Raw genomic sequence first — 26,513 nt, forward strand, 5'->3', positions numbered from 1 at the left:
TCATAGAAAACACTGATGACTAGTTCCAAACCCAGCTGGCTTTCATTCACAGTTCAGCTTAACACCGCCTTTTCAGCCCTTTTTGTTAGTTTGTTTGTCTGTTTGTTTTTTGGTTTTTTGTTTGTTTGTTTGTTTTTTGAGATGAGTCTCCCTTTGTCACCCAGGCTGGAGTACAGTGGTATGATCTCGGCTCGCTACAAGCTCCGCCTCCCCCGCCTCCCGGGTTCACACAATTCTCCTGCCTCAGCCTCCTGAGTAGCTGGGACTACAGGTGCCCGCCACCATGCCCGGCTAATGTTTTTTGTATTTTCAGTAGAGAGGGGGCTTCACCATGTTAGCCAGGATGGTCTTGACTCCTGACCTTGTGATCTGCCCACCTCAGCCTCCCAAAGTGCTGGGATTACAGGCGTGAGCCACCGCGCCCGGCCCTTTTCAGCTCTTTTAATTGAACCTGGCACTTCCAGGAAAGTGGGCATAAAAATGGCATAAAAAGCAACAGCCAGCACCTGTACCCCTGCTCAGAAGTTGCTCCAGGTCTCCCTCCCCACCACTAACTCCAATATTTCTTGCTCGTCACTCCCTCGACCTTTTTGCCCATTTTGGTCCCTGTGTCCCTTGCGTCCTTCTGGACTTGATGGTTGATCACTGCCTGCCCCTGCATGTGACTGTCAGCACTGGCTCATCAGCTCCAGGTGCCTGCCTCAGCACCCCAGCCTGTGGCCCTTCCTTCCCTTTGTCCCTGTCAAGACATGGAGAGTGGCCCTTGAGGACCTTCCTGTGGTTGGGGTGGGGGGTGATAATACTCAGGGCCAGCTGCCCTGACATGGGGGCCTGTGGGAGGAGTGGGGATGAGGCAGGACCAGCATGTGAGTCAAGCCAGAAGGGCCTGCGCCAAACCAGCCAAACACTCAGGAAGGAGAGAAAGCAAACCCTGGGCTCAGCAGAGAGGCTGAATTTGGAGAGGAGCCGACATGGAAAGAGATTTGTTATTTGTGGTAGGCTTTTATTTGGTGGTGGGAAAAGAATGGCAAATATGTAACACAATATTTCTGTAACTATAAATAACCATAAATACCTTTCATAATGAAAACCTTATGGAATCTGCTTTACTGGGAGGTTTTTAAAATAGCAAAGGGCAAGGGAGGGAAATAACATGTATTTAACCCACACTATGTGCTAAACACCTTCCATATGCCTTTGCTTAGTTCTCAAAATTTTCTTCTGGAGAAGGTTTAACAATTTATACAGGAGGAAAAAGAGGCTGAGAGAGGTTCAGGAACTTAACCAAGGCTCCACGGTGAACCTCAGTTTGAAAGTAGATGCTTCAGGCTCCAAATCCCTCCCTCTTTCTGGAATCAAGCACAAGCCTGCCTAGAGGCAGGGGTTAGACTATATGATCTTTCTAGATTCTTCTTTGTTGTCAGGATTTCTAGAATTGGCTTATTCCCTGCAGGTGCCTCAATTCTTTCAGGATAGTAAGGACCCATTGGGTACACTGTGAACATTAACTCAACAGAGAAGATTGAGGGTGGTGGGAGTAATACTGAAAGTGTAATTGGGAGATGCTGGGCTCTGCCACCATCTTGCTGTGTGACCTTGGATAAGCTTCTCCCCACTCTGAGCTCCAGTTTTCACAGCTGGAAAATGCAGAGTTGGGTTAGGTGCTCGGGAAGCCTCAGCCTAGCTCTGACAGTTTTGTTTCACAAACGCTGGAGTTCACTTTGGTGGTTTGAGTAGGATGTTTCCCACTAAAGTCCACATCAGTATCTTCCCCAAGCCTGGCTCAGCCCCTCTTTCTCTCCTTTCCTCCAAGGGTCCACACAAGCACCCCTCCCCGCAGCCCAGCCTGCACTGACCTGAACCTCCCGTGTCAGGGCCAGCTCCAGCAGCTGGCCAAAGTGCTGGCCCAGCATGCTCAGGGTCTCACTCACGCAGGCTTTCATTGACTTCAGGACATGCTCATTCTCAACCTGAAGGCACCTGAAGAGAAGAAACCATGGAGTGGGCCAATGGAAGGGGCATGTGGTCAGCCCAGAAATGTTGCAGGGTCCAGAGCTGGACCTGCTCCAAGCCTGATGTGTGGTGAAGATATCGGCAACTGGGAGTCAGAGATAGAATATTCCACAGCTGGCTCGCCGCCTGGTCTCTTAGTGTGCAGAGATGTGCTGGCCTGAGATGAGGACTACCAGTCCACATTACCAGGAAGAAAGGCCATCAGAATGTGGAAAATGTATACCTCTGGGCTTCTCCCTGCAGAATCTGCCATCACTGCAGCCAGGGTCTATCTTGTCTGTGATGTGGGGGTGGGAGATGGAGGGGCAAAAAGCTTCAAAGAGAGGTGCCAAGTGCCAGGTATTGCTAGTGAGCTCTGTAAAGGTGGATGGCAATGCCTGTGGCCCTTTAAGAAATGGCTGCCTAGAGTGTGCAGAAAGTCTTGAGAATTTTCTTCCCAGACAAGAAAAACAGAGGGCGATCAGGTTCAAATTTACCCCTGTGGCCTGACAGTGTTCCACCCAGGAAAGCAAAAGACCTCAGGGAGCTCAGGTTTTATCTTCAGGATACAGGCTCTGGGAAGGGTGAAGAAAAATGTCAACACACACCTGGGTGTGCATACATGTGAGGCTGAGTTTGTGTACATATCTGAGTATAAACATGTGGATATTTATGTGTGTGAAATATGGAGGAGAGGGTGTGAGTGTATTTCTGTGCTGGTCCAAGCATGTGTTTATATATCTGTATATGAGAAAGTGAGTGTCTGTGGGCATTGAAGTCTATGTGTATGTCTGTGTAAGGGTGTGAGTATCTGCTTTCACCTTGCCTTGACTTTGGGGACCTGTGGGTCTTCCCAAAGCCGTGGAAAACCTTTTCCTTGTTACCAACTCCTAGAAAATCCTCTTTCTTTCTATGCCCAGGCCTCTCCTCTGCCTTTTACCCTATCCCTAGGGCCTGAATATGGGGCAGAAAATTTCAAGAGAATATTTTAAGATTTCTGACAAAAGTCAGAAAAAGAAAACTCTGAAACCACCACCAGGCCTCCCATTCCCGTTCTCCCTCTGGGAGAAGCTACCAGCCCCTTCTCCCGCCAGAGGTCGGGCGGGCAGACCCTGGGAGATCCAGGGTCCAAATTTACCTCTCTGTGACTGCCGAGAGCTCTGAGCATTTCTCCATTAGCAGTTTCTCAATCTGTAGAAAAATAAGTCCATTTTATTCAACTCAGTAAGCATTAACTGAGGACCAACTGCTATGCTGAGCACTCAGGGGCATTAAAAATGAAGAATCAAGTAATGTGACTTGGGGAACAGGCACTTAAAATATAACACAGTGTGATACAGGTGGCAAAAGAGATCCGGGTAGGCTGCTTCGGGAGTGTAAGAATATGAAACTGAGCAATTATTTATGCTGAGGAAGCTGGGAAGCTTCAGGAAAGAATGGGCATTTAAGCTGGGCTTTGAAGAATGAAGAGAAGTTTTAATGCCTGCAAAGCTGAGGAAGAGAAAGTTTGAGGCAAAGGGCAAAGCACTAAGGTGAAATGAGAATGACGAAAGAGAGAATTAATAACAAGGGAGATTTTTAATGGTTCACTTTGGGCTTTGAGAAGAAGATTCAAAGTCATGGGCTGTGGAATCAGAAAAGCTTAGATTGGACCCTACTTATTATACCATTCACTGTGTAACTTTAAATAAATTATTTGGCCTCCTAGAACTCCTGTTTCCTCTATAAAATAAAGGTAATACTAACATTTTTAATCAATTGCTTTAAGTGTTTTGCATGTAACAATTAATCTAGTCTTCACAACAACTTTATAAAATAAATTATATTATTATACCTTTTAGGATGAAGGAACTGGGACACAGAGAAGTTAAGCAACTTGCCGAGGTCCACACAGCAGAGCTGACATTTCAACCCAAGCCATCTGGCATTAAAGTCAATAAATTTAACCACTGCACAGCTTCTCAAAGTAGTGGCACCTACCTCACAGATTGTGCAAGTTAAATGAGATACATGTTTAAAAAAACACCTAGCACAATGTCCACCACATAGTAGGCACTCAGTAAAGGTTCTACTCTCTTTCTTTCCTCCTTTACTGGAAGGGGAGAAAGGCCTCTGGAGCAAAAAAGGTTCAGACAACATATGATTCAAACCCACTCTTCTCTAAAGCATCCTGACTTCCAGTTCCCGCCCACTCCTATCCCAGGGCAGCTGACCTGGCCCATTTCCTTCGAGGAGTTCCTGCTGACAGCACTGTACTCGCTGACCATGGAGCGGGCATGGCAGGTCAGACGCACGCTCATGCTATGCACCCGTGCCCAGCGGTCCTGGGCCAGCTTCTGCCCGATCCTGCGCAGCTCTGTGCTGATGACCCAACCCCGTTTAAGCAGCAGCTGCAGGGGGTCTCCAGGGCCAGGGCCACCTGCCAGGATAAGGTCACCCTGTGCATCCTCTTCCAGGCTGATGGGCTTCGCCTGCAGGACACACATACACTCGCACTCGGTCATGAGCTTCAGATCTTCCATCCAGCGCTGGACTGAGTCCACCTGCATCAGGTGCAGTCTGCAACCAGGAAACAGCACCACGATAATTATCAGCACCCCATGATTTCCAAAGGTCTCAATTCTAGGCCATCTGATATTTACTAAGCACCTATTAAATGCTTAGCAGTGTTTCTCCTATTCATGCATCTTGATATTCTCAGTCCTTTCTCATTCTCTTCATCTTACAGATAAGTCTGAAACACAAAGTTTTAAGGGCAGATGACCAGACTAATAAGCAACAGGCAATTATGTCTGACAGAGTAGCCAATGATCTTTACAATAAGAGGGAAATGGAAGGGTGAGGCAGGAGTATTGCTTGAGGCCAGGAGTTCAAGACCAGCCTGGGCAATATAGCAAGATCCCATCTCTCAAAAAAAAGTTAATGGCAATAGCCTAAATATCAAATAATGGTTATGCTAAGTGAGCTATAGTATAGCTATGATTATGTAGTATGAATTTGTTTAAAATGATGCTTTCCAAAAGTTTATAGCTAAGAAAAATGTGTGTGCTAATAAAGTGGGGAATGCAGTATGCAAAAATGGAAATGTAAATACACAATTATTATAATAACGTTAGAAAGCTCCATCTAGGAAAAATATTTAAAGGAAACACATTACAATGCTAAAGGCTCTTAATGGGTAATATAACTAAAGTCTTTTTCATCTTTTTAACTTTTCTCTAGTTTCCAAATTTTCTATAGTGAGCATATATATTACTTTTGTAATGGAATAAAATTAACTTTATTTAGTACAACAGCATGAGAACGTAGATTAGTTTCTAAGATCTTAATCAAATAAAATGCAGTCTAAAATTCACTGAGTCAAGTAAAAGTCAGTAATATCAGATCATTGATAAAGCATCGTACATTTGTTGGGTCCCTTATATTTCATATAAGTGCCAGGCACTGTGGGAAAAGCAGATACGAAGATATCAAGCCTCCACTCTCAAAAAGCTTTTGATCTGCCTAAAGAATCAAGATAAACTTACGAGAAGTTAAAAGATAATTGTTATCTGTCAATTAAAAGTAAAACTTAAAAACAAAACTAAACTAAAAAGACAATAACAAATTTCACCATCATTTCACAACAGAAGACATGCATAGCTAATGACTAAGGCTGAGCGCAAGTTCTTTTGTCTTTGGCTTGACACAGTATTCTGATTAGTCTTTCTGCCGCTGATCTTACCTGCCTCAAACATTCTTCACCTGTCACCAGCTCATTCACTCATCTAAAAATATCAGTACCTACAACATGTCAAGTATTGTTCTAAGACCTAGACTGTAGCAGCAAACAAATAATCACTTCTCTAGTGAATGTTACATTCAAGTGAGAGAACAGTCAATTTTCAAAATAAATGAGCAATGTATGTTGCAAGTAGCAAGTGCTAGGAAGGAAAAGAGAACATGAAAGAAGGCTAGAGAGTGTTAAGGGTGGATGGGGGAGTAGACCTCGCAATTTAAAATAAGAGGATCAGAGGAGGCTCATTGAGAAAGAGACACTTGAGCAAAGACTTGAAGCACACGAGGAAGGATGCCATGTGGATATCTGAGGGCAAATTGCTCCAAGGAGAGAGATCAGTAAGTGCAAAGGCTCTGGAGGCAGAAGTGTCCTGAGATGTGTGAGGAATAGCAAGGAGGCCAGAGTAGCATGGGAAGAGTCAACTGGGGTGAAAGATGAGTTGAGAGCAATGAGGTGGGGGTTAGGGGAGTAGATCCTATAGGGCTGTGTTGGACAAGATGGGGACCTGGCTTTTATTCTGAGTCAGTATAGCAAATAAAGGGCACCAATGAGGCCAGCCTGGTGAAGCAAAGGTATCAAGTAGGGTTGAAATTATAAGGCAGACTCCTGTTATCAAGGTTAAAAAATCATGTCTTCATGTTTACAGTTATTTAATGAGAAGGAGGAGGACTTTCTGAAATATGCAACTATTTGACTACAGACTTTTACATGTAATTTTTAACCACAAGTCTGATGTTTAATTGTGAAATTGAACATATGATTCTTTTAGGAAATGCTTTTTAAATCATGTTTAAAAAATAACCAATGATTTTTCTGCCTCTGCCTCCCTTCATGGAAATAGCTATTACATTTTGCAGAGAATTTGAACATATACATATATATGCATATGTATGTGAACACATACATATGCATATGTATGTAAACACATACGTATATGTTTATGTATACTATGTATACAGACACACACACAGAGAAGAGAAATCCATTAAATCCAAAATCACAGCACCCTACTGCCAATATATCCTTATGAAAACATATTTAATTTTACATTAAATAGAATCACATCTCATATACTCTTTGATTGCAGACAACTTCTAATCTTCTGCATCTTATTATCATCCCCTTATATTTGCCCACCCCTGCCAACCTCAGCCAACTAACTTTAACCTAGTAAGAATCATTTCATATTTTTCTCCACACTCATGCATTCTTACACAGACTTTTATCTAAGTATATATACATTTATAAGGTTTTCTGACCTATTGCTTGTTTTGTAAATATGACCATAATATACACACATCCTGCTGCATTTTAATTTTCTTACTTAACTTTGAAATCTTTCAAGTCATCCAGCAGAATCCTAAAACACTCTTTCCAATGTCTGAGCACTATTCCATATTATGTATATTCCACAACTTATTAAGCCATTTTCCCATTGCTGGGCATTCACTTTTTGTTCAGCTCCTGACCTTTATAAACAATGCAACATTCATACCCTCATGCATATGTTCTGACACATCAGAACCTTAATTCTAGGGCATAGATCCCCAGGAATAGAATTGTAATTCAATAGATGTTGCCATGTTGACTTTCAAAAGCCCCAATGCTTCACATTCCCCCAAGAATGTATTTGGACTTTCTACATAGATATTGAAATATGTTTCTCCGCTGCTTAAATCCTTCAGTTGAGCCCTACCAGACCACCATTCCCTGGATAAGTCAAAACTCCTGAGGCTAAAATGAGAGAGCTTCCATGATATCGCCACAGTCTCTCTTCCCACACATCTCCCTTGTCCATCTTCCCCAACTCCTAGCGCCCCTGCCACAAACACACTCTACACCTCAGATACATTCAACCTCCCTATTTCCCTAACATACCACTCTCTTCCACAATCCTCTACAGCCTTGAACATGCAGTTCTCCCTCAGATTAGAATCCTCCTTTCTTCTTCTCTACCTGGCAAGTTTCTACTCACCCTGCAAGACCTGGCTCTTATGTTACCTCCTCTAAAAAACTACAGCCAGAGCTCATGAGTTCCTCCTCAGAGCCCCTGCATCCTTCAATAGGGCACTAATAACATTCTACTGCAATTGGTGTGTGTGCCTGAACTCCCCAAGTCCCATGGGGAACAGTCTCTTGTGCCTGGCTTATTGCCAGTGTCTGATATATATCAGTTATTCAGAAAATGTATGCCCATTGATGAGTGGCCAAATGTCAGGCATTTATTGCCATAAGTCTGTACCTATGCAGAGACTTCATATGCCTCCATCACACAAGCTACCCAGAGAATGCCCTGAGATTGACATGATGGGAAAGGAGTTATTAAAGATGGAAAAACTGTGTTATTGTGTTCTAAAGACATAGAAATGGGAGGCAAAATGACCTAGGGGCTTTTAAGAGGCAACAAATGAACAAGTCACTTGCACACTGACTCATTCACTGCATAAGCACTTTGCAGTGGATATCGGTTACACTATCTTTCCAGCATCTTTTTCTCTCTCTTCTGTCAATCATAAAGACAAGTTTCATTAGCTACCTCTTGGGATGGCTACCAAGGCTGCAGCTTTTCCCTCTTCTTTGCTAAAGTCCCCTCCTCCCAAACACAGGGGTGATCCCTGGCCATCTGTGGCCACGTCTGGACTGTGTTAAAATGCCCCTGGAAACAATTGGTGCTTGATCCAGGGGTGGGCTTCTGAACCAAGCTGCACTAATCCAATTCCTTTCCCCAAATTGTGGAACGTAGAACCAAGGGTCATACAGACACGAATTATTGTACATGGGACATGTTAACAATGGCAACTTCAGTTGTTCAATGAGAACCTCTAGGATCACTTGGGGAGTGGACAGACAAGTCCAATAGTTAATTTCTATTGCTTGTAACTAAAAGAACATTTTCTAAGACACAAGTGCACAAATAACTAAACATAGTTGAGTTGGTGTTCTTCTTAGAGTAAAGGTCTGCTTGGAATTCCAAGAAGAGAACTCCCCCTTTCCACTGGAGATCAGGGGCAGGTGCCTGGAGGAGGTGGTCATACCCTGGGTAGGGTTTGTACTTGTCAAGACAGTGAGAGCATATTCCAGGGTGGGGTAGTCGAAGGGACAATAAGTAAGTCCCCTGCTCTAGAGTTGTACATTCTGGAAGAGAGGGAACCATGATAAGGAAAGCCAGAAAGGTACACCAAGGCCCTGATTGTGAGAAGCCTTCAGTGCCAGATTAGGGGTTGGCCATTTGCATTGAGAGCTCTGAGAATATACTGGAGGGTGGCAGGGCAGGGGAGGTGGGGATGGGTAGGATTGGAAAACAGCCAAATCACGGCACCTGGCACCACCACCTGGCTCCAAGGAAACCTGTGTGTTGGGGCTGCTCCCCGAGGAAAAGCTCTGGCATCCTCTGAATGGAGACACTCATACCCCTTACCTCTGGCCTGGAAGGGAAAGAACGAACACAACCCCAAAGCTGTGGTAGAGGTAGGAAAGGAGAACAAGGCCCTGGGAGGCCTGTTCAGACCCACAACTCACATTTCTGTCAAGCCCTCCACCCCAATGCACACAGGAGGTGTATACTTAGTTCTTGTTTTTAAAGCTATGTAAGAATTAAAAAGAAAGTGAGATTTCAGAAGCTGTGTTAATTAAACTCCTAATCGATTCAGCACTCTGCTACTAGGAGAACTGGAGTGACAGAACTATTGATTTCTTCAAGCCCTGTGTGTTTGTGCCTACCAGCGTCTGTGTTTGTAGCTATGAATCCATCTGGGTGCCTGTCTATATTATCTGGATGCCCGTATCTGTCTGTGTGTCTGTATATACCTATCTGCGCAAATATATGACTATATATGTGTTTACAGGACTTACCTCATATAAACTTGATGATTAAAAACTGGGGGTGGAGGAGCTTGAGCGTGGGTACATTTAGTGAATCATTTCCAAAGAAAAGAGTATAGAAAAGGGAGAAATAAAGAAATTTTACAGTGGAGAAACCTGGCAGTCACTATTTTAACCAAGTGATCAAGTTTAACCTCACCAAGGATAAGGCATGTTGCTAGCATGTACCCCTGATAGGATATGATAAGAAGTGCACTTCATCCTGTAGCATTCTTCCCCCAGGACACATAGCCTCAGTCTCATGATGAGAGAAGCAAACAAACCCAAACTGAGGGACATTCTATAAAACACCTGACTAATACTCCTCAAAATGGTCAAGGTCATCATAAACAAAGGTGGACTGAAAAACTGTCATAGAAAAGAGGTGACCAAGGAGATGTGAGGACTAAGTATAATACGATATCCTGGGTGGAATCCTGAAACAGAGAAAGGACATTCATGAAAAAAACTAGTGAAATCTGAATACAGTTAGCTTTCCATATCTACAGATTTTGCATATATGGTTTCAACCAACTGCAGATTAAAATTATCCAAAAAAATGATAATAAAAATGTCACACATAAAAAACATAGTATAACAACAATTTACATAGCATTTACATTGTATTAGGTATTATAAATAATCTAGAGGTGATTTAAAGTATACAGGAGGATATGTGTAGCTTATACGCAAGTATTAGGCAATTTTATATCAGGGACTGGAGCATTCATGCATTTTCATAACTGTGGGAAGTCCTGGAACCAATCCCTCATGGATGCCAAGGGACAACTGCAATGTCTAGAGTTCAGTTCATAGCAATGGACCAATTCTGGTCCTTTAGTTGTGACAAATGTGCCATGGTAATATAAGACGTCAGCAGTGAAGGAAACTGGGTGTGGAGTATATGGGAACACTCTGTACTACCTTTACAACTTTCTCTAAATCTGTAACTATTCGAGACCAGCCTAGCCAACATGGTGAAACCTGTCTCTATTAAAAGTACAAAAAAAAAAAAATTAGCTGGGTGTGGTGACACATACCTGTAATCCCAGCTACTCGGGAGGTTGAGGCAGGAGAATCACTTGAACCTGGGAGGCAGAGGTTGCAGTGAGCAGAGATCACACCACTACACTCCAGCCTGGGTGACACAGTGAGACTCCATCTCAAAAAGAACAAAAACAAAAAACAAAACAGAACAAAAAAAAAACCAAACAACAAAAAACCCTGTGAGCCCAGACTGGCTGTCTCTCTGGTTTTATATCATGAGCCTCATGCAGGGAAGACCTGGAGAGCCCAAGCTCCACGATGGTAGGTGAAAGCTCGCTAAAGAGCCAGGAATGGAGCCTTCCTCAAAGAACTGGGAAGTGGAAGGAAAAGTGGTCACCAGCCAAACTACGGGTAGAAGTTGTTCTCTCAGGGGAAAGGAACATGGCTACTCCCAGTAGCTTTGTCTTCCAGTTGGGCCCCCATTATCTGTCCTACAGCCCACCAATGGCTGAATCCCAGGTGAGCCTCGTGGACCTGTGCCTTCAATGCCTAGCTATGTCAGGCATACCTCCCTCTGAGGTCCCTCATGACAGCTCATAATGACCCTGCTCCTTCCTTAACCACCTGAACAGACAGGCCTTGAGTCACAGCTTCCTTGGGACTGAGTAGCCTATTGTATTAGAGTCTGAGCATAAGGGGGACGTATCCAGACACAAGCAAACAAGGCCTGCACACTGGCATAAGAGTAGGAAGAGCTAGCGCTGCTTCTCATAATCTGTGTGACCTTAGGCAAGCTGCTGCTTCTTTTTTTCCATTTTCTGAAATTTTCATTGAAGTATAACATACGTACATAGAAGTGAACACATTATAATATTGAGCTACAGTTCAATACATTTTCATAAGGTCAACACATTCATGAATTCAGCAACCAGATAAAGAAACCCAACTATTACCATTGTCCCAGAACTCTCCCTTGTGCCCCTTCTGGTCACTCCCCAACCAGGATAACCAGTATCCTGACTTTTAACAACCTAAGTTTGTATTTTGAGTAAGTTTCTTAACCAATTTGAGCCTCAATTTCTTCATCTATAAAACAGATAATAATAGAGGTTTCTGCACAGGGTTGATGGAAGAATTAAATTAAGTGATGAATGTGCAGGGCCTAGCACACTGCATGGCACAAAAGAGGACGCTCAAAAATATTAGTTCTCTGTGCTGCCCTTCCCCATATAAAACACCTCTGCACATGTCACAATAACTAGAAATACAATAATGACTGGAATATATTGAGCACATCCCATGTATTGAGCACCATGTTAAGATCATGTCCTTTGCAGGGACACAGATGGATATGGAAGCCATTATCTTCAGCAAACTAACACAGGAACAGAAAACCGAACACTGCACGTTCTCACTTATAAGTAGGAGCTGAACAATGAGAACTCATGGACACAGGGAGGGAAACAGTACACACTGGGGCCTGTCAGTGGGGTGGGGGGAGGGAGAGAATCAAGATAAATAGCTAACGCATGTGGGGCTTAACACCTAGGTAATGTGTTGATAGGTGCAGCAAACCACCATGCACACGTTTACCTATGTAACAAACCTGCACATCCTGCACATGTATCCCAGCACTTAAAACACAATAATAAAGTAGATGAGCAAAGAGAGGGATGAGGCAGCCTTAACATAGGCAGATGGGGAGGACCATTTGCTCAAGCAACAACTTGGGGCTGCTATGGGCAAAGGAAGATGAAAGGAAACTGTGAGCCCCTGACCCTGCCTACAGCTCTGGGGAGGAGGGTGGGCAAGAATGATAAGCTGCCAAGATATCATTTCTGCTTTCAGGCCAAACCCACACAGAGCTGTCCAGCTGCAGGAGTTGCCTTTCATGGTAACAGTCCTAGAAATGAGGACAAAGTGCCAGTGGGGGAAAGCAGAATCTGGTTTACTTTAAGAATGAACTTAGGCCAGGTGTGGTGGCTCATGCCTGTAATCCCAACACTTTGGGAGGTAGAGGTGGGAGGATCCCTTGAAACCAGGAGTTTGAGACCAACCTGAGCAACATAGCGATACCTCCATCTCAATAATAATAATAATTAGCCGAGCATGGTGGCTCTTCCCTGTGGTCCCAGCTACTCAGGATACTCAGGAGGCAGAGGCAGGAGGATCACTTGAGCCCAGGAGGTCAAGACTGCAGTAAGCTATGATGGTGTCACTGCACTACAGCCTGGGTGACAAAGTGGGACCCTTTCTCTTAAAAAAAAAAAAAGTTTAAAACAACTGTTATTTCTAGAGATTGTTTAAACAGCACCAAATCTGTCTCCCCAAGCAGCAACCAGACATACTGAGAAGAAAACATAGAACAAATTAGTAAGCACGGGAATCCCTGCCTTCCCTTACCTCTACTCAGTGGCCAATCCCCAGGCCCCATCAAGCAGGTGCATGTCACTTATGTCCAGGGCAGGGAAGACATTCAGAGGCTCTGGCCTATTAGCAGCTGAAGGAAAAAATGGGTTGGCTGCTCAAGAACCCCCACCCAGCCTGACTTCTCCCAGAATGCTTTGCACCCAAGTTGCTCACATTTAAACTGAACTACTGTGTTAATAATATTGTTGTGTTTAGCTAAAAAAAAAAAAAAAAAAAATGGAATTAGACAAAAAGCGTTCTGAAGTCACAGTGAAATAAAAAATTAAAAAAGTCCACCAGTAGTAATAACTTTTATTGAACTTTTACAGTGCCTCAAGAGCTGTGCACTTATCATACATTATTTTATTCTCACAACAACCTTACTCAGTTTACTCTCTTATTCGCTCCATGTTACAGGTGAAAATACAGAGGTGTAGAAAGGCTACATGACTTAAGAGAGCCAGAACTCCATGCAGGCAGTCTGGCTCCAGAGACTGTGCTACTGACCACACTATTCAGCTTCCCATCTGTGTCTCTCCTCCACCAGACTTTGAGACATCCTCAAAAGCAGGCATTGTTTGATTCATCTCAGCACAAGTCCTGACACACAGTAGTATCAATAAATATGTAATTGAATCAAGTAAGGCTGAGACTGCCTGGGAGACGAGCATTGTATGCCTTGCCAAGCCAGCTTATTTGAAAAAAATATTTTCCAAACTTGCAAGGAGTTACACAAGTTGGGCAAGAGTGTCCTGGACTGGCACATAGGAATCTCCCAAACCCATCCCATCCTCTGCTCTGGAATTACATTTTAGGAGGTGTGGATTTTGTCTTTGGCTAGGATGTCAGACAAAGTATAGGTGAGTTACCAGCCCTGTGGCAAAAGTTTAAGCATTGGGCAAGTAACTAGATCCCACAAAAAATGTGATAATAAAGATTTTGAAATACTTGAAGCTGACGGCATTAGAACCAGAGGAACTTCTCATCCAAGGCATTTTTGCAAATGTTCCTGTCTTCCACTAAGCAATGCTCTGGTTGGGTAGAGCTTGGACCCTTAGCAACTGTTATCCCAATTCTCAGAGCCTGGCCTGAATGTAAAGCAAACAGTGCTCTGGTGAGTTGTGGGCATATATTCTCAAGCTCTTGAGGAGTGTCTGTCCCAACACGACACCAGGAACAAACATAGGATATTCTCAACCAGTTCAACAAGGTTTAAAACATTAAGCAGTATCTCTCAGGCAATCCCTGGTCAACTTAATTCAGTGAAACACTATTGACACCGACAATGTTTCAGGCCTTCTTCTGGTGATCCCTGCCCCCAGGAAGCTTACACAGTCTAGCAGAAGAGACAGACAGCCCAACTTCACTCTCTTCCCATCATGATGGGTCATGAGGCTCGCTCAAGTGCATCTAAGAGTCCCCAGAGTTCATCTCACATATGTTCCCCCACTCCCCCTGGGAAAAGACTGGTTCAGCAACCACAACGTGGAACTGAATGATTCTGACACCGTTTATTCCTTAGCAGCCTTACACTAGGCATGACCCCAGCTGCCATGCCATCCCACGTCCACCCAGCATGGCTGCCATTCCTTCCAGTGAATGTCATGCTCTCTGGACTCCACAGGACATCTCAGACTGTTACAATCACCATTTCTTCTCTTACTGCTACCTCTCCTAGTTACCAGGGTACCACCACCAGACATGCCGCTGGGTCTTCTAGGCATCGTGGAGACTTCTGTTGGTTACCACTGCTCCCACCAGAGCATAAACTCTACAGCTGGGTTGCCTGGATTCAAATTCCAGCTCTGCGACTTGCTAACTATGTAACTTTGGGCAAGTTAACATAACTGCTCAGTGCTTCAGTTTCCTCACCAGCAAATAGTGAAAGATAGTAATAACTAACTCCTGGTCTTTTTACCTGATGGGTAATACTCTACGTGTTAGTCTCTATTAGAGCAGTTCTAATAAAGCCGCTGTATCATCAAATCTTTTTTATCTTAAAGTCAAAAACATGAAGAAAATTCTGGAAAGATGGCAGTGGCGGTGCATATTTTTCCAGTCTCTTCAAACCCCCACATGAAAACTGACAGAGCAACTATATGACAACCTCTGCCTCATGGATAATATTTATAATGAAACTAGATGATAAGTTATCCCCACAAACTTTGAAATACTAGCAAATGGGGACAACCCACCAACAGCCGTAAGACCTGCTCAGTATCTTCTATTAGACTGTTTTCATGCTGCTGATACAGACATATCCAAGACTGGGTAATTTATAAAGAAAAAGAGGTTTAATGGACTCACAGTTCCACATGGATAGGGAGCCCTCACAATCATAGTGGAAGGCAAAAGGCACATCTGAACTGGTGGCAGGCATTATACAATCATCAGCTGTCATGAGACTTATTCACTACCATGAGAACAGTATGGGGGAAACTACGACCATGATTCAATTACCTCCCACCTGGTCCCTCCCACAACACATGGGAATTATGGGAGCTATAAGTCAAGATGAGATTTGGGTAGGGACACAGTCAAACCATATCGTATTATCTTATGAGAAGATGAAGAAAGAAGCAATAAGGTGGCATCTGATGAACATGAGAAAAGAGAACCCAAAATAGCTCTGAGTATTTACTGGAAAGCACAGTATAGTAATTTGAGAACAGTAGCTGAAACTAGAAGGGGATTTGCCTTTCCGATATAGCTGAGTACAGGGTGTTTTATGAACTCTCAATACTGACCCACCAGGAATCTCTTCGACAACAAAGCACCACATTAGGGAGAAACTCCTGGGAGTGGAATCCAAATTCAGTGCGACAGGGACAACAGAGGCACAGGAACGAGATATTCAAATCAATGTGAGGGAAGAAAGCAGAGCTAGGAACGCTCAGAGAGCAGGTCATCATATTTTTGGACCCTATACTAAAAGAAGGTGGAGTTCTATAAAGTTAGAATAGGTTTCCTGAACCCTGCCTTCTTCTAAAGGTCCATGAAAACTAATTTCACTTAAAAATGAGCAACAGAAAATTATTGTAGTCTCATCCCATATATAGTTATTTCAAAAAGAGAATAAAGAGTGGAATAATATCTCTACAATGAGAAAATGTCAGAAAAAAAATGTACTCTTAAAACAGATAAAACTATAACAAAATAAGCTTAAAATTTTGAGGAAATTATAAAAGACAGGAACAAGAAACATACATTCTCAGAAAGGAAATGTCCTAACTCGGGAAGGAATTAAAGAGAGGAAACTCATTTTAGAAACAAAGACTAAAGAAGAAACACATAAGATAATGCCTTTAAAAATCAAATGCAAAAATGAAGAAAACTTTGAAAATAAAAAAATGAAGAAAGCGAAACCCCGTCTCTACTAAAATACAAAAAATTAGCCAAGCATGGTGGCAGGTGCCTGTAGTCCCAGCTACTTGGGAGGCTGAGGCAGGGGAATCTCTTGAACCCAGGAAGCAGAGGTTGCAGTGAGCCAAGATCTCACCACTGCACTCACTCCAGCCTGGGCGACAGAGCAAGACTCCATCCCAAAATCCCAAAATCCCCAAAAAAAAAAGAATTTGAGAGAAAACAACAAACATTAAAGTTAGGTAAGAAGATCCAACAAACACACAATGTAAGTTCCTAAGGAATGAATTCAAAGCACAGAAACATGGTAAATACTAAAACTGTAAATCAGAAAACTTTCACGTGTAGGAGGGGAATTAAAACTACACTTTGAAAGAACATACTACATACATGAAAGCAAACACGCAAGACATACTCTAGTAAGATAGTAAGATTATTGCACAAGAGAAAAGAATGAGAAGGAAGGCAGGGAGGCAGGGAGGGAAGAAATTGTTTGTGCATCTAAAAATAAGTGCATGTTACCCATAAGAGACAGAAAATTGCGCTATCATCAGATTCTGAGAGAAATACTTTATACCAGAAAAAGTAGAGTTGCATATTTAAAGTACTCAAGGAAATAAAATGTGAGCCAAGGATTTTATATTCATTCAAAATGACTTTCAAGTGTGAGTAGGAACTCTCAGCTCTGATGACAGAAGTGATGTTGGGCAAAAATCCTTCAAGAATGATTAAGAAGATAAAATCAGTGAGACTTGGACACTGATTCATATAGATGATGAATGAGAGAGAGTGAAGAGATGAGACCCAGATTTTTTACTTGAGCAGCTGAATGGATAGGAGAAATAAATTTGGAAGACACAATGATAGGTTCAGTTTGTGACATGGTGAATCTAATAGACCTACCATCTCTTCTTTTCAAGAAGTCCAGTCCCTCTTACTGGACTGTCCTCTCATAGAACTTCATTCTAAAAACTTCCAGGCACTCCCAGCATCCATACAGAGTGCATGGCCGACATACTGTCACAAGTCTCACCCTGAATATTCTCACAAGTTTCATTCATTCAACAATATTTACTTAGAGTCAAATAGGTGCCAGGAACTGTTCTAGCTACTTAGGATTTATTAGTAAGCAAACAAACCAACATCTCAGTCCCTGTGGAGAGCACATCATAGCAGGGGAAAACAGACAACAATAATAAATATAATAAATAAAAATGAATACAGTATGTTAAAAGCAGATGATTTCTATTAACAAGTAATGGTACAATAAGGGGTACCACAATTGTCTTGTGGAAAGCAGGGAAGTAACTGTCACTTTAAATAAGTGGTCAGAGCAGGGCTTATTGAGAAGCTAAGATTGAGCAAACACTTCAAGGAGGTGAAAGAATTAGCTGAAATGTGGGTACTGAGCATTGCAGGCGGTCAGAGACTAGCACAAAGGCCTTGGGAGGGAGGATGCCTGCTTTGTTTGAGACACAGTATGGAGATAAGTGTGGCTAGAGTAGAGTGAACAACAGAAATATTAGTAGGAGGGGAGCTCAGAGAAGGGGTTAGGCCAGATCACATAAAGCCATGGAAGCCATTGTAAGCACTTTGGGTTTTATTCTGAGTAAACAAAATACTTCCCAGGTCCCCCAAGAACTCTTGCGACCAGATGTCATCTAGGTCTATCTAGCCCATTCTCTATAACCCAACAGGAAGACTCTCTCAGTGAGGGCTTTATAAAAACAACACTTTAGATGACTTTAGAATGACTTAACCTCTGCTATGCAGTGAACTATAAACTGTTTAATAAACAGCTAATTAAACCATAATTATTTATGTAACAAGCTATAAATAATTTACAGCATAGTTAGGCTATTCACTTCCCATCCCTCCGCACCAAGGCTCTTGTGAAGACCCAGTCAAATGCTACTAAAGGAAATGTGACTACTCTAATCTTGTTCACATTTTTCAATGTTTTCATTGCTCTGCTTCTGATCTGCTTCTGAATACCACGCTGAGCTGCGTCAGCATAGGCCCTACTGTGCATCGGTGGTTTTATGTAAGTGGCAGGCAATTCTTCGTCTCTCCAACCCTAACCACTCCAAGTTCACATTTTAAGTGTAAACCCTGCCCCAGTGTTTGGTGCTGAGCAGCTTGCAAGATGGGCGGATCACGAGGTCAGGAAATCAAGACCATCCTGGCTAACACAGTGAAACCCCGTCTCTACTAAAAAAATACAAAAAACTAGCCGGGCGAGGTGGCGGGCGCCTGTAGTCCCAGCTACTCGGGAGGCTGAGGCAGGAGAATGGCGTGAACCCGGGAGGCGGAGCTTGCAATGAGTTGAGATCCGGCCACTGCACTCCAGCCTGGGCGACAGAAAGAGACTCCGTCTCAAAAAAAAAAAAAAAAAAAAAAAAATGTTTCTAACTTGCCACTGACCCATCTATGTAATACCAGAAACATTGAGAAGGTTTTTGCTCCTTCAATGGGCTCCGCAAAATGCCTCCTGTGCCCACCTGCAGTGGAAATGCCCCCTTTTCCTCTGAGCTTCTCTGTGTTCTCTCCTGTCTCCATGCATTAGTCCTCTGCTCCAAGCTGCAGCAGCAGAAAAAGTTTTCAGATCAACATTACTCAGAAATCTCCATTTTTCACTCTTCATCCTATTCACTTAATATTTGGTGTTCCGTATCATTTTCTGACATGTGTTGTATATCATTTTCTGTTAATTAAACTGTTCAGTATAATACAGTAAGAGAGTAAATCCTATGGTATAACCCCAGGGTTCCTGGGGGAGGCAAAATGAGACCCACCAACCCACCTTGAAGCTAATACTGAGAGTAATTTGTGACATGGGCATGGATTATGGCACTGTCAACACTTTATTACATTCATTTCTCCAGGCTGTGGTCTTCTCTCAATTGGTAGAAGGGTTTGAGGGTAAAGAAGAGACTTGACTATTCTAACAAATTATTTTTAATGTAGCATAGTTCCAAGCACACTATGAAACAAACTATCTCTTGAGTACCTTCTGCATAGCAGGCACATATCAAGAACTTGCACATATGATATCTAACTAGTATTTAGTAAAATGTTATTTATTACCCTCATCTTACAGAGGAGGAGAAACTGAGACTCAAAGAGGTTTTTGCACCTGGTCAACGACAGTGCCAGATTTCAGTCCAGTGCCTGATTCCAAAGTCTGTGCTCTCAGCACCTCCACAGTCTGTCCAGAACCCTAATGGAACTTGTTGTTATTTCGGTTTCAGAAGGCCAAGGAACATGAATTTAGTTCCAGGTAACTGTTTCCACTCCTATGAGCCAATGTGTACATCTGACAGCTGCCTTCTCTTTGATGACTCAGAGCCCCATCTTGTTAACTGTCAAACTCCAGCATTGTAGATGCCCTCTAATTGAGAGAAGACATTATTAACACTCTCTGATCTTTCATTAACTCATGAATGACTTATTTTTTAACCTCTAAAAATGGTATATGTGTATATCTGTATTGCCAGTATATGTATGAGAGTCATTATGATGATATAAGCCACAAGAACACCTGATTAGGAGCCATCACCTGTGCCCTCCTCCCACTCTCTCCTCTTGATAGCTGTGTGCCCTTACATATGACACGTGTCCTCTCTGAGCCTCAGTTTCCTGGCCTGCTCATCCCCCCATTATTTCCAACCATTGTCCCAGCCCTGAGTTATTTCAGTCCTGCTACTGTGACTTCCAGCCTCCCAGGCTTTGCACATGCTGGTCCCTCTCTCTCTCACTTCCTCTTTACCTTGCTGACTTCTACACAACCTTGAAGTCTTGACCTAATGTCTCTTCTGAAGGAGTCCTCTGTGACTCCTCAACAAGTTTATGTCCCATGTGCCCCACATGTCTGTAGCACTCTGTCTTTCCCCTGATCTACACTGGTCTCAATTGTTTAACAACTTTCAATTGTCTGTTTCACCCCCTAGACAAGGCAGGGCAGATCTTGTGTCTGTCTTGTCGTCCCTACATGCCACCATGCTACATGCTAAACTATCTGCAAGGCACTGGACCTGACACACTAACGATGCAGCTGGTTTATATTTATGGAACTTAATTATATTTAAACATTTATCAAGTGTGAATAATAATAAGCTATACTGCTGTCCTGTCTCATTGGGTTGTGAGGGTCACGGAGATAAAATCCATAATCATTATAATGGCATTAATTGAGGATGGGCCCTTGCCAATTATCATGGGGATTGATTCACATGTATTATCTCAGTTGGTTCTCACAATGACCCTGTGAGGAGGGTACTCTTATGATCTTACTTTTACAGATGAGGAAACTGAAGCTTAGCAAGGCCAAGTAATGTATCTGACATCACACAGATCACAAGTGGCAAAGTTTGGCTCTGAACTCAGCTCATCAGTGTCTATACTACATGTTCTTCAGTGTTATGTTAAACTGCTTTAGGCTGTGCTCTGTTCCAACATCATGTGCAGTACTGTCAGGTAAAATTTATAAATGCATTCCTACACACACACATCCAGCTATTCCTATTGTTTGTCATGAATTTTCATGGCAGTAACATGGGATTTGTTGTATAGACTAAAAATGGTTTAGCTTTGTTTTTTCTATTCTGTTCTTCTCCCTACTTTAAAGACAATATTTTCATTTGCCAAAGTGGACATTTAGGAGAATTCACAGACGTAATGTGCCCATTCCCATCCTGATACCTCTGCATGGTTCTGTGAAGTGCAGGTGAGTGTATAGAAATCACCACTAGAGGGTTTCCAAGAGCCAGTCTCTCCACCATCTACAAGGCTCCAGAACTCTCCATCAGCCTCCAGCCACCACTTGGGTACCTTGCCTCCACCATGCCCTGGCTCCACTCCCAAGCCTCAGGCTCCTAAGGAGGATTCTCTGTTTTCAGTTGTAGGCAGACCCAGGGAAAAAAGATCTTTCACCTGGGGCTGCACTGGCAGCTCTGCCCTCCAAAAGGGCCCCCAGGTGCAAGAGGCCAGGAGAAGTTGCCTGTCTCAAGTCCCGCAGCCAGTGCACAGTGGGGCCCTAGTCTCCTGGTGTTTTCCAGGGGCCTGCTCAGAACAAGCCCTGTTCTAGGAGCTGAGGCTACAAAGTTGAACAGGAGAAAATCCCAGCCTTCATAGAGCTCAGCCAAGACCCAAACAGGAAAAAAACAAAAAACAAAAAAAAAAGAACACCAACAATTCAATCTGGTTATAATTATAAGAGTAGTTGAAGTGTTGAGTTCCAGCAAGGAGTCAGGCAGTGTCTAAGCCCTCTCTATATATTATCTCCTTTAAGTCATGTGAGGGAGGTACTATAATTACCCCCGTTTACAGATGAGGAGACTTTTGTCTGGAGAGGCCACATGGTGAGTAAATAATGGAGCCATTACTCAAACTCAGGCATCTAGAGTTCAGAGCCTCAGCTTCTATCAACTAAACACCACACTACCATCAAGAAGCTATGAGCAGGATAGACTAGGATCACAGAAGACAGAGGGCCTGACTTCGCCTGGGAATATTTACACAAAGGAGGTGACATTTGCCCTGGTTCTTAGAGGCGAGGAGTTGTCATGATGACAAAGGCAAAAAGATTTCCACATAGGGGAGGCACCATGTACAAAGACCCAGAGGCATATAGCCAAAAAGTCATATGGCAAGAAGTTTCACTAGACTATAGCATCAGGGGCCTCTGAGGGTGGGACCAGGAAGGGGTCTGAAGAGAGAAACAGGGACTAGTTGATCAAAGACTTTGAATGCCATGATTAGGGATGTGGATTTAATCTCAAAGGCAACTTGGAGCCACCGAAAGCATTTTAGAGCAGGGAAGTGACAACAATTGTGCAAAGAATCAGTAAAAAATGAATCACAGCCAGGTTAAATCCTAGGCAGGAGAGGAGCCTGTTGGGAAATGATAGTTAGAAACAGAGAGAGAAGACAGAAGCCTGAATTAAGGCAATGGCATGGGATAGGAAGATCTGGGAGGGAGAGGATAGGATATGCGGGTAAGGAAGAGGAAAGAATTGAAGTTGACTCCCCTGGTTTCTCTTGCAGCTGCCCTCGCTGAGATAGGAAACACATCCAGGGAGGAACTGTTTTCATTTGGTTTGATTACAGGGTGTGGCCTCTGACAAGTGGAGAATACAAGGCCACAGCAGAAGTCGGGGTCAGGCCTTGCAGAGGGGCCATCAAAGGGGGCCCCAGCTTTCTCAGGAAGGAGACTGGACCTGGTGAATCACACATGGCCCCACCACAAGCCCATCTAATACCAGCCACGGTCACGGTGCCGCCACATAATAAGCGCTCTTCTCAATTTTGGGAGTCTAGAGACTGCAGCTCATTAAGGTTTGGACTGTGTTAGTGCTGAACATCCCATAATTGCATAGCTTGCCTGACTCTCTGTCATTAGCTCCCTGACTTTCTGGGCTCCACCTCTCCTACTGGATTTGCTGCTTGACCCCAGTATGCAAAGTCTGGTTAAACAGAGCAGTTCTGGCTGTGTGGTGGGGGTTGCCTGCTGCTGTCTCTGCCCCTTCCAACTCCCAGTGGATCAATTGTCCTCAGCCATGAACTTCGAGCTGCCATCTCACTATGCATGAAATCCTTCCTTTGCAAGTATGAACGACTGATCCTATTACTCACACAGAGGACAGGAATTAAAAATTGAGGTCAACGCAGATGGACTGGCAATGAGTCACATTCCCTTCATGATGGAAAACCACCGCAGTCAGGAGCTTGTAAGGTCCCTGGCCAAGGAGCTGGAGGGCTCAGGGGCCAGGACTCAGGTTTGATTTCCTTAGTCTCCACAGTGAACTGAAATCTGAAGTTGATGTTATTAAGATTGTCCCCTTGCCTGGAGAGCAAGGAGGGCATCCAAGACCGTGAACGTGGCTCCCAGGAGTCCTACCCAGCTCCCAGAAGTTGCCTATTCCCCAAGTAGCTTTGCTCATTGCATTCTGACGGAGGCTGTCCTAAACATCTGGAATGAGGGGACTGAGTCCTAAAATTTGGGCTTTCTGAAGTCTAGCAGACTCAAACACAAAGCCAAATGCAACTACACTCATCTCCACATATCAGGCTACAGGCCAGATGACTTTTTTCTAAGCTGGAATTATCTAGGGTGGAGTTGGGGTGGGAGAAGGGAGTAGCAAAGTCTCATACCAAGAAATTGCAGTATGAAACAGTATTCTCCATACAATATTTCCTCAGGGGTATTCCAAAGTCAGAAGAAATTAACCCACCCAACAAAAAGGGAGGATTACCAACTATAGTGCATCTTTGATGTACCAAGAACCTTCTGCTCCAGGCCTCACTGTGGTTTGATGATTGGAGATTGCCATCCCCATTCTACAGAAGGAGAAACTGAGGTCTAGAGGCATTGTATAACTTGTCTAGGACCTCATTGTTAATAGTGGCAATAAAGCTAAAATTGATTGAGTACTTACTACATTCTCGGCAGTGTGCTAAATGCTTGATTCAGTCTTAATGGCTTAATTAACCCTCAAAACAATCCTATGAGATTCCCAGAACTGAAATTTGCTAGGCAGGGTGACTTGGCCAACATCGCACAGTGAATAAGTGGAAACAAAAATCCAACATATGTAAGACCAGAGCCTTGTTCTTAATTATTATGCTATGCTCTTTGATGGTTTTTAGCAATTTAGCTAATACTGAAACCCTCAAATACAATCTGGAGCTCTTTCTGCTATGCAAGACTGCCTTTATGTGACATACGATTGCCTTTTTATAGCTTATGATCATATAAAGATGATGGACTGTCTGGTCTCTTTTCAAACCCTTGTCTGGTTTCTTTCTGAGGAAAATTGGGGTTCATGTTTTCAACATTCAGGACAGAACTTGTGGCCCTGGCGTAAACATTACAGACCTCTGATGAATTTGTAGCAGCATCAGGGAAGCCCAAAAGATCATATAAGTAGTGACACAGTGGGGAGTGATCCTCATGGGATCTGCCTAGGGGTCTCCTTATTCCCTCAGTGGCCTTGCCCTGCCTCTGCCCTTGCCTTGTGGACCACCTCCTTCATTACCCAAAGCCTACCACTGGGAGAAGGTCATTCTACCTGACCCCTCAGAGGCCAAAGAGAACAATTTTCCCAGCTCAGAAGATCTGTGCCCTGGCCTCCAGCTACTGGTACCTATTCCTTATTCCCAGCTTATCCTGCTGATCTGGTGTCCAGTGTCCCCAAAACTCTAGGGCGAATAGTTTTTGGAAATCTATGCCTATTCTTTTCTTGGCTCATTTTAATTTCTTTTCATTTAGAATGGAACTTTAAAAGTCTTCAAAGTCTGGAATTCTCTGCCTTACTTTATTCTACCTTCTGTGTGAAGTGGGGAGTTCTCTGTAAAGGAACAATTTGCTATACCCGAAACACTTGGAAGTGACCTCCAAAATGTACTAAGCACCCCAAATGGGCCAGGCACTGGGCCTGTGTGCTAGGATTACAGAGGAGAGATGTGAGAATATGGTCCCCATAAGGGCAGAATCGTTTATTGCACAGTGACATACTCCCTATACCTACAACAGCACCCGGTAATTCATAGGCACTCTGTAAAGGTTTACTGTATAATTGTAAACAAACAATTATGGCTCACTGTGCCACAAATGGCATTTTGAAGTTAACACAGAGGGTTAGGGGAGCACAGAGAAGAGATATGTAACCCAAGCCAGAATATCTCAGTAGGTTTTCCAGGCTAGTCTTTAAATGATGCCCTCAAGTTTCCCAGGAAAAGAGTTAGTATTGGAAGAGGATAGAGTTTCAGACGGAAGAAACACCATGTGCAAAGAAGTAGAACCATGGACTCATGTGTTGAGAAAAGGGCTGGTTGCTAAGTGGAGCCAGAGGGGTGGAGGTAAAGTCGAAAATGACTGGCTCAAATTTTGCAGAATATTAGAATGCTAGGATCCATGGGTTTATCTGTATTATATCCCATCAAGGCAGGGCACCCTAGGCCACTCCACAACCCCACAATAGAATACTTTTCCTGGATATACCAAGGGGCTTCTATAAAACCTGAACAGGGTACATTCTCAGATTTGAGGAGGACTCCCAAACTACTATGCCTTGAAATGTCCCTCCCAGCCACAAGGCAAACACTAGACCCCTTTGCACATTTCACAGGAAAGAATGAGAACTTGTTTTAGCAATGCGTTTGTTTTCCTATCCCTGTGGCACTAACATGGGTTATTTTTGTCCAAAAAAGGGACAAAACCATTCAAAACCCACTCATAGACTTAGAATGTTAAAGCTGGAAGGGTCCCTGGGGATCTACCTCCTCATCCTCAGATGAAGAAACTAAGGCTCAAGGAGAGAGAAAAATTGTCAAAGAATATTTTGACAGAATATTAGTGGAAGGCTGGTCCCTGGCTCCTAATCCATGCTCCCCACTGCACTGTGCTCTCCTGCAGGGGATTTGATGATGAGATTGCAAACTTTTTTCCAGTGAACTTAAATGCAAAGACCAAAAATACTTCTTAATTATTCTTCATTAGAAGAAAACAAAGTCTCTTCAACTCTCTGACTCCTTCAACCAATTAAATCTTTGGCTCCCACTCAAAGGGAGTATTTAAATTAACCAGGATAAATCTCTGACTTACCCTTTCCCTCCAAACAGTAATTTTGTACTGAAAAAATGAGAATAGCTTGCTGGAGACAGAAGAGTGTCTTAGAGAAAAAAACACAATCCAATCTATTTAATTTAATTTCTCACCATCACCTGAGACTCCCTAGCCAAGAGTTAATCATTCATTTATCAAACAGCTATTAAACATCTATTTACTCAACAATCACTTATTGAGATCCTACTGTGTGCATTCTAATCATAGTCAGGAACACAAATATGCACCAAATATGAATTTAGCCCTTAGGCCCTCAGGACATTTATCCTTGAGCAGAAAAGATGACATATACATAAATTGTTATTGGTCTACCCCAGGCTTGGTTCAAAGTAAGTTCTTAGTCCAAAGTAAATCTCATTCAAATGAATGAATGAAATTGATTTCTCTATTACAGATAGTTGCTATGTGAGAACTCCACTGAAATGGGGACACAGAGATTCTAAGATTTACTGAAGGCTGAGTGAAAGCATTAGCTTAAGAAACACAACCCAGAGGAGG

The 26,513-nt window shown here is 43.2% G+C and overlaps 1 protein-coding gene across 6 annotated transcripts in view; it reads right to left on the reverse strand.

Annotated features, from left to right (window-relative positions):
* The window catches only part of INSC (INSC spindle orientation adaptor protein), a 132,349-nt gene that overhangs the window by 62,556 nt on the left and 43,280 nt on the right, over positions 1 to 26,513 (reverse strand). For 4 of the 6 annotated variants that reach the window (XM_077964849.1, XM_001092074.5, XM_015114805.3 and 1 more), the window contains exons 3-5: positions 4,206 to 4,551; positions 3,131 to 3,183; positions 1,857 to 1,980 (exon numbers count right to left, since the gene is read on the reverse strand). In XM_077964849.1, coding sequence (XP_077820975.1) covers positions 1,857 to 1,980; positions 3,131 to 3,183; positions 4,206 to 4,551 — 523 coding nt within the window. The remainder of the gene's footprint in view (positions 1 to 1,856; positions 1,981 to 3,130; positions 3,184 to 4,205; positions 4,552 to 26,513) is intronic. The other 2 variants (XM_077964852.1, XM_077964851.1) reach the window with 1 other exon arrangement.

The sequence above is a fragment of the Macaca mulatta genome, chromosome 14 (genome assembly GCF_049350105.2).
Source record: "Macaca mulatta isolate MMU2019108-1 chromosome 14, T2T-MMU8v2.0, whole genome shotgun sequence".
NCBI classification, from domain to species: domain Eukaryota; kingdom Metazoa; phylum Chordata; class Mammalia; order Primates; family Cercopithecidae; genus Macaca; species Macaca mulatta.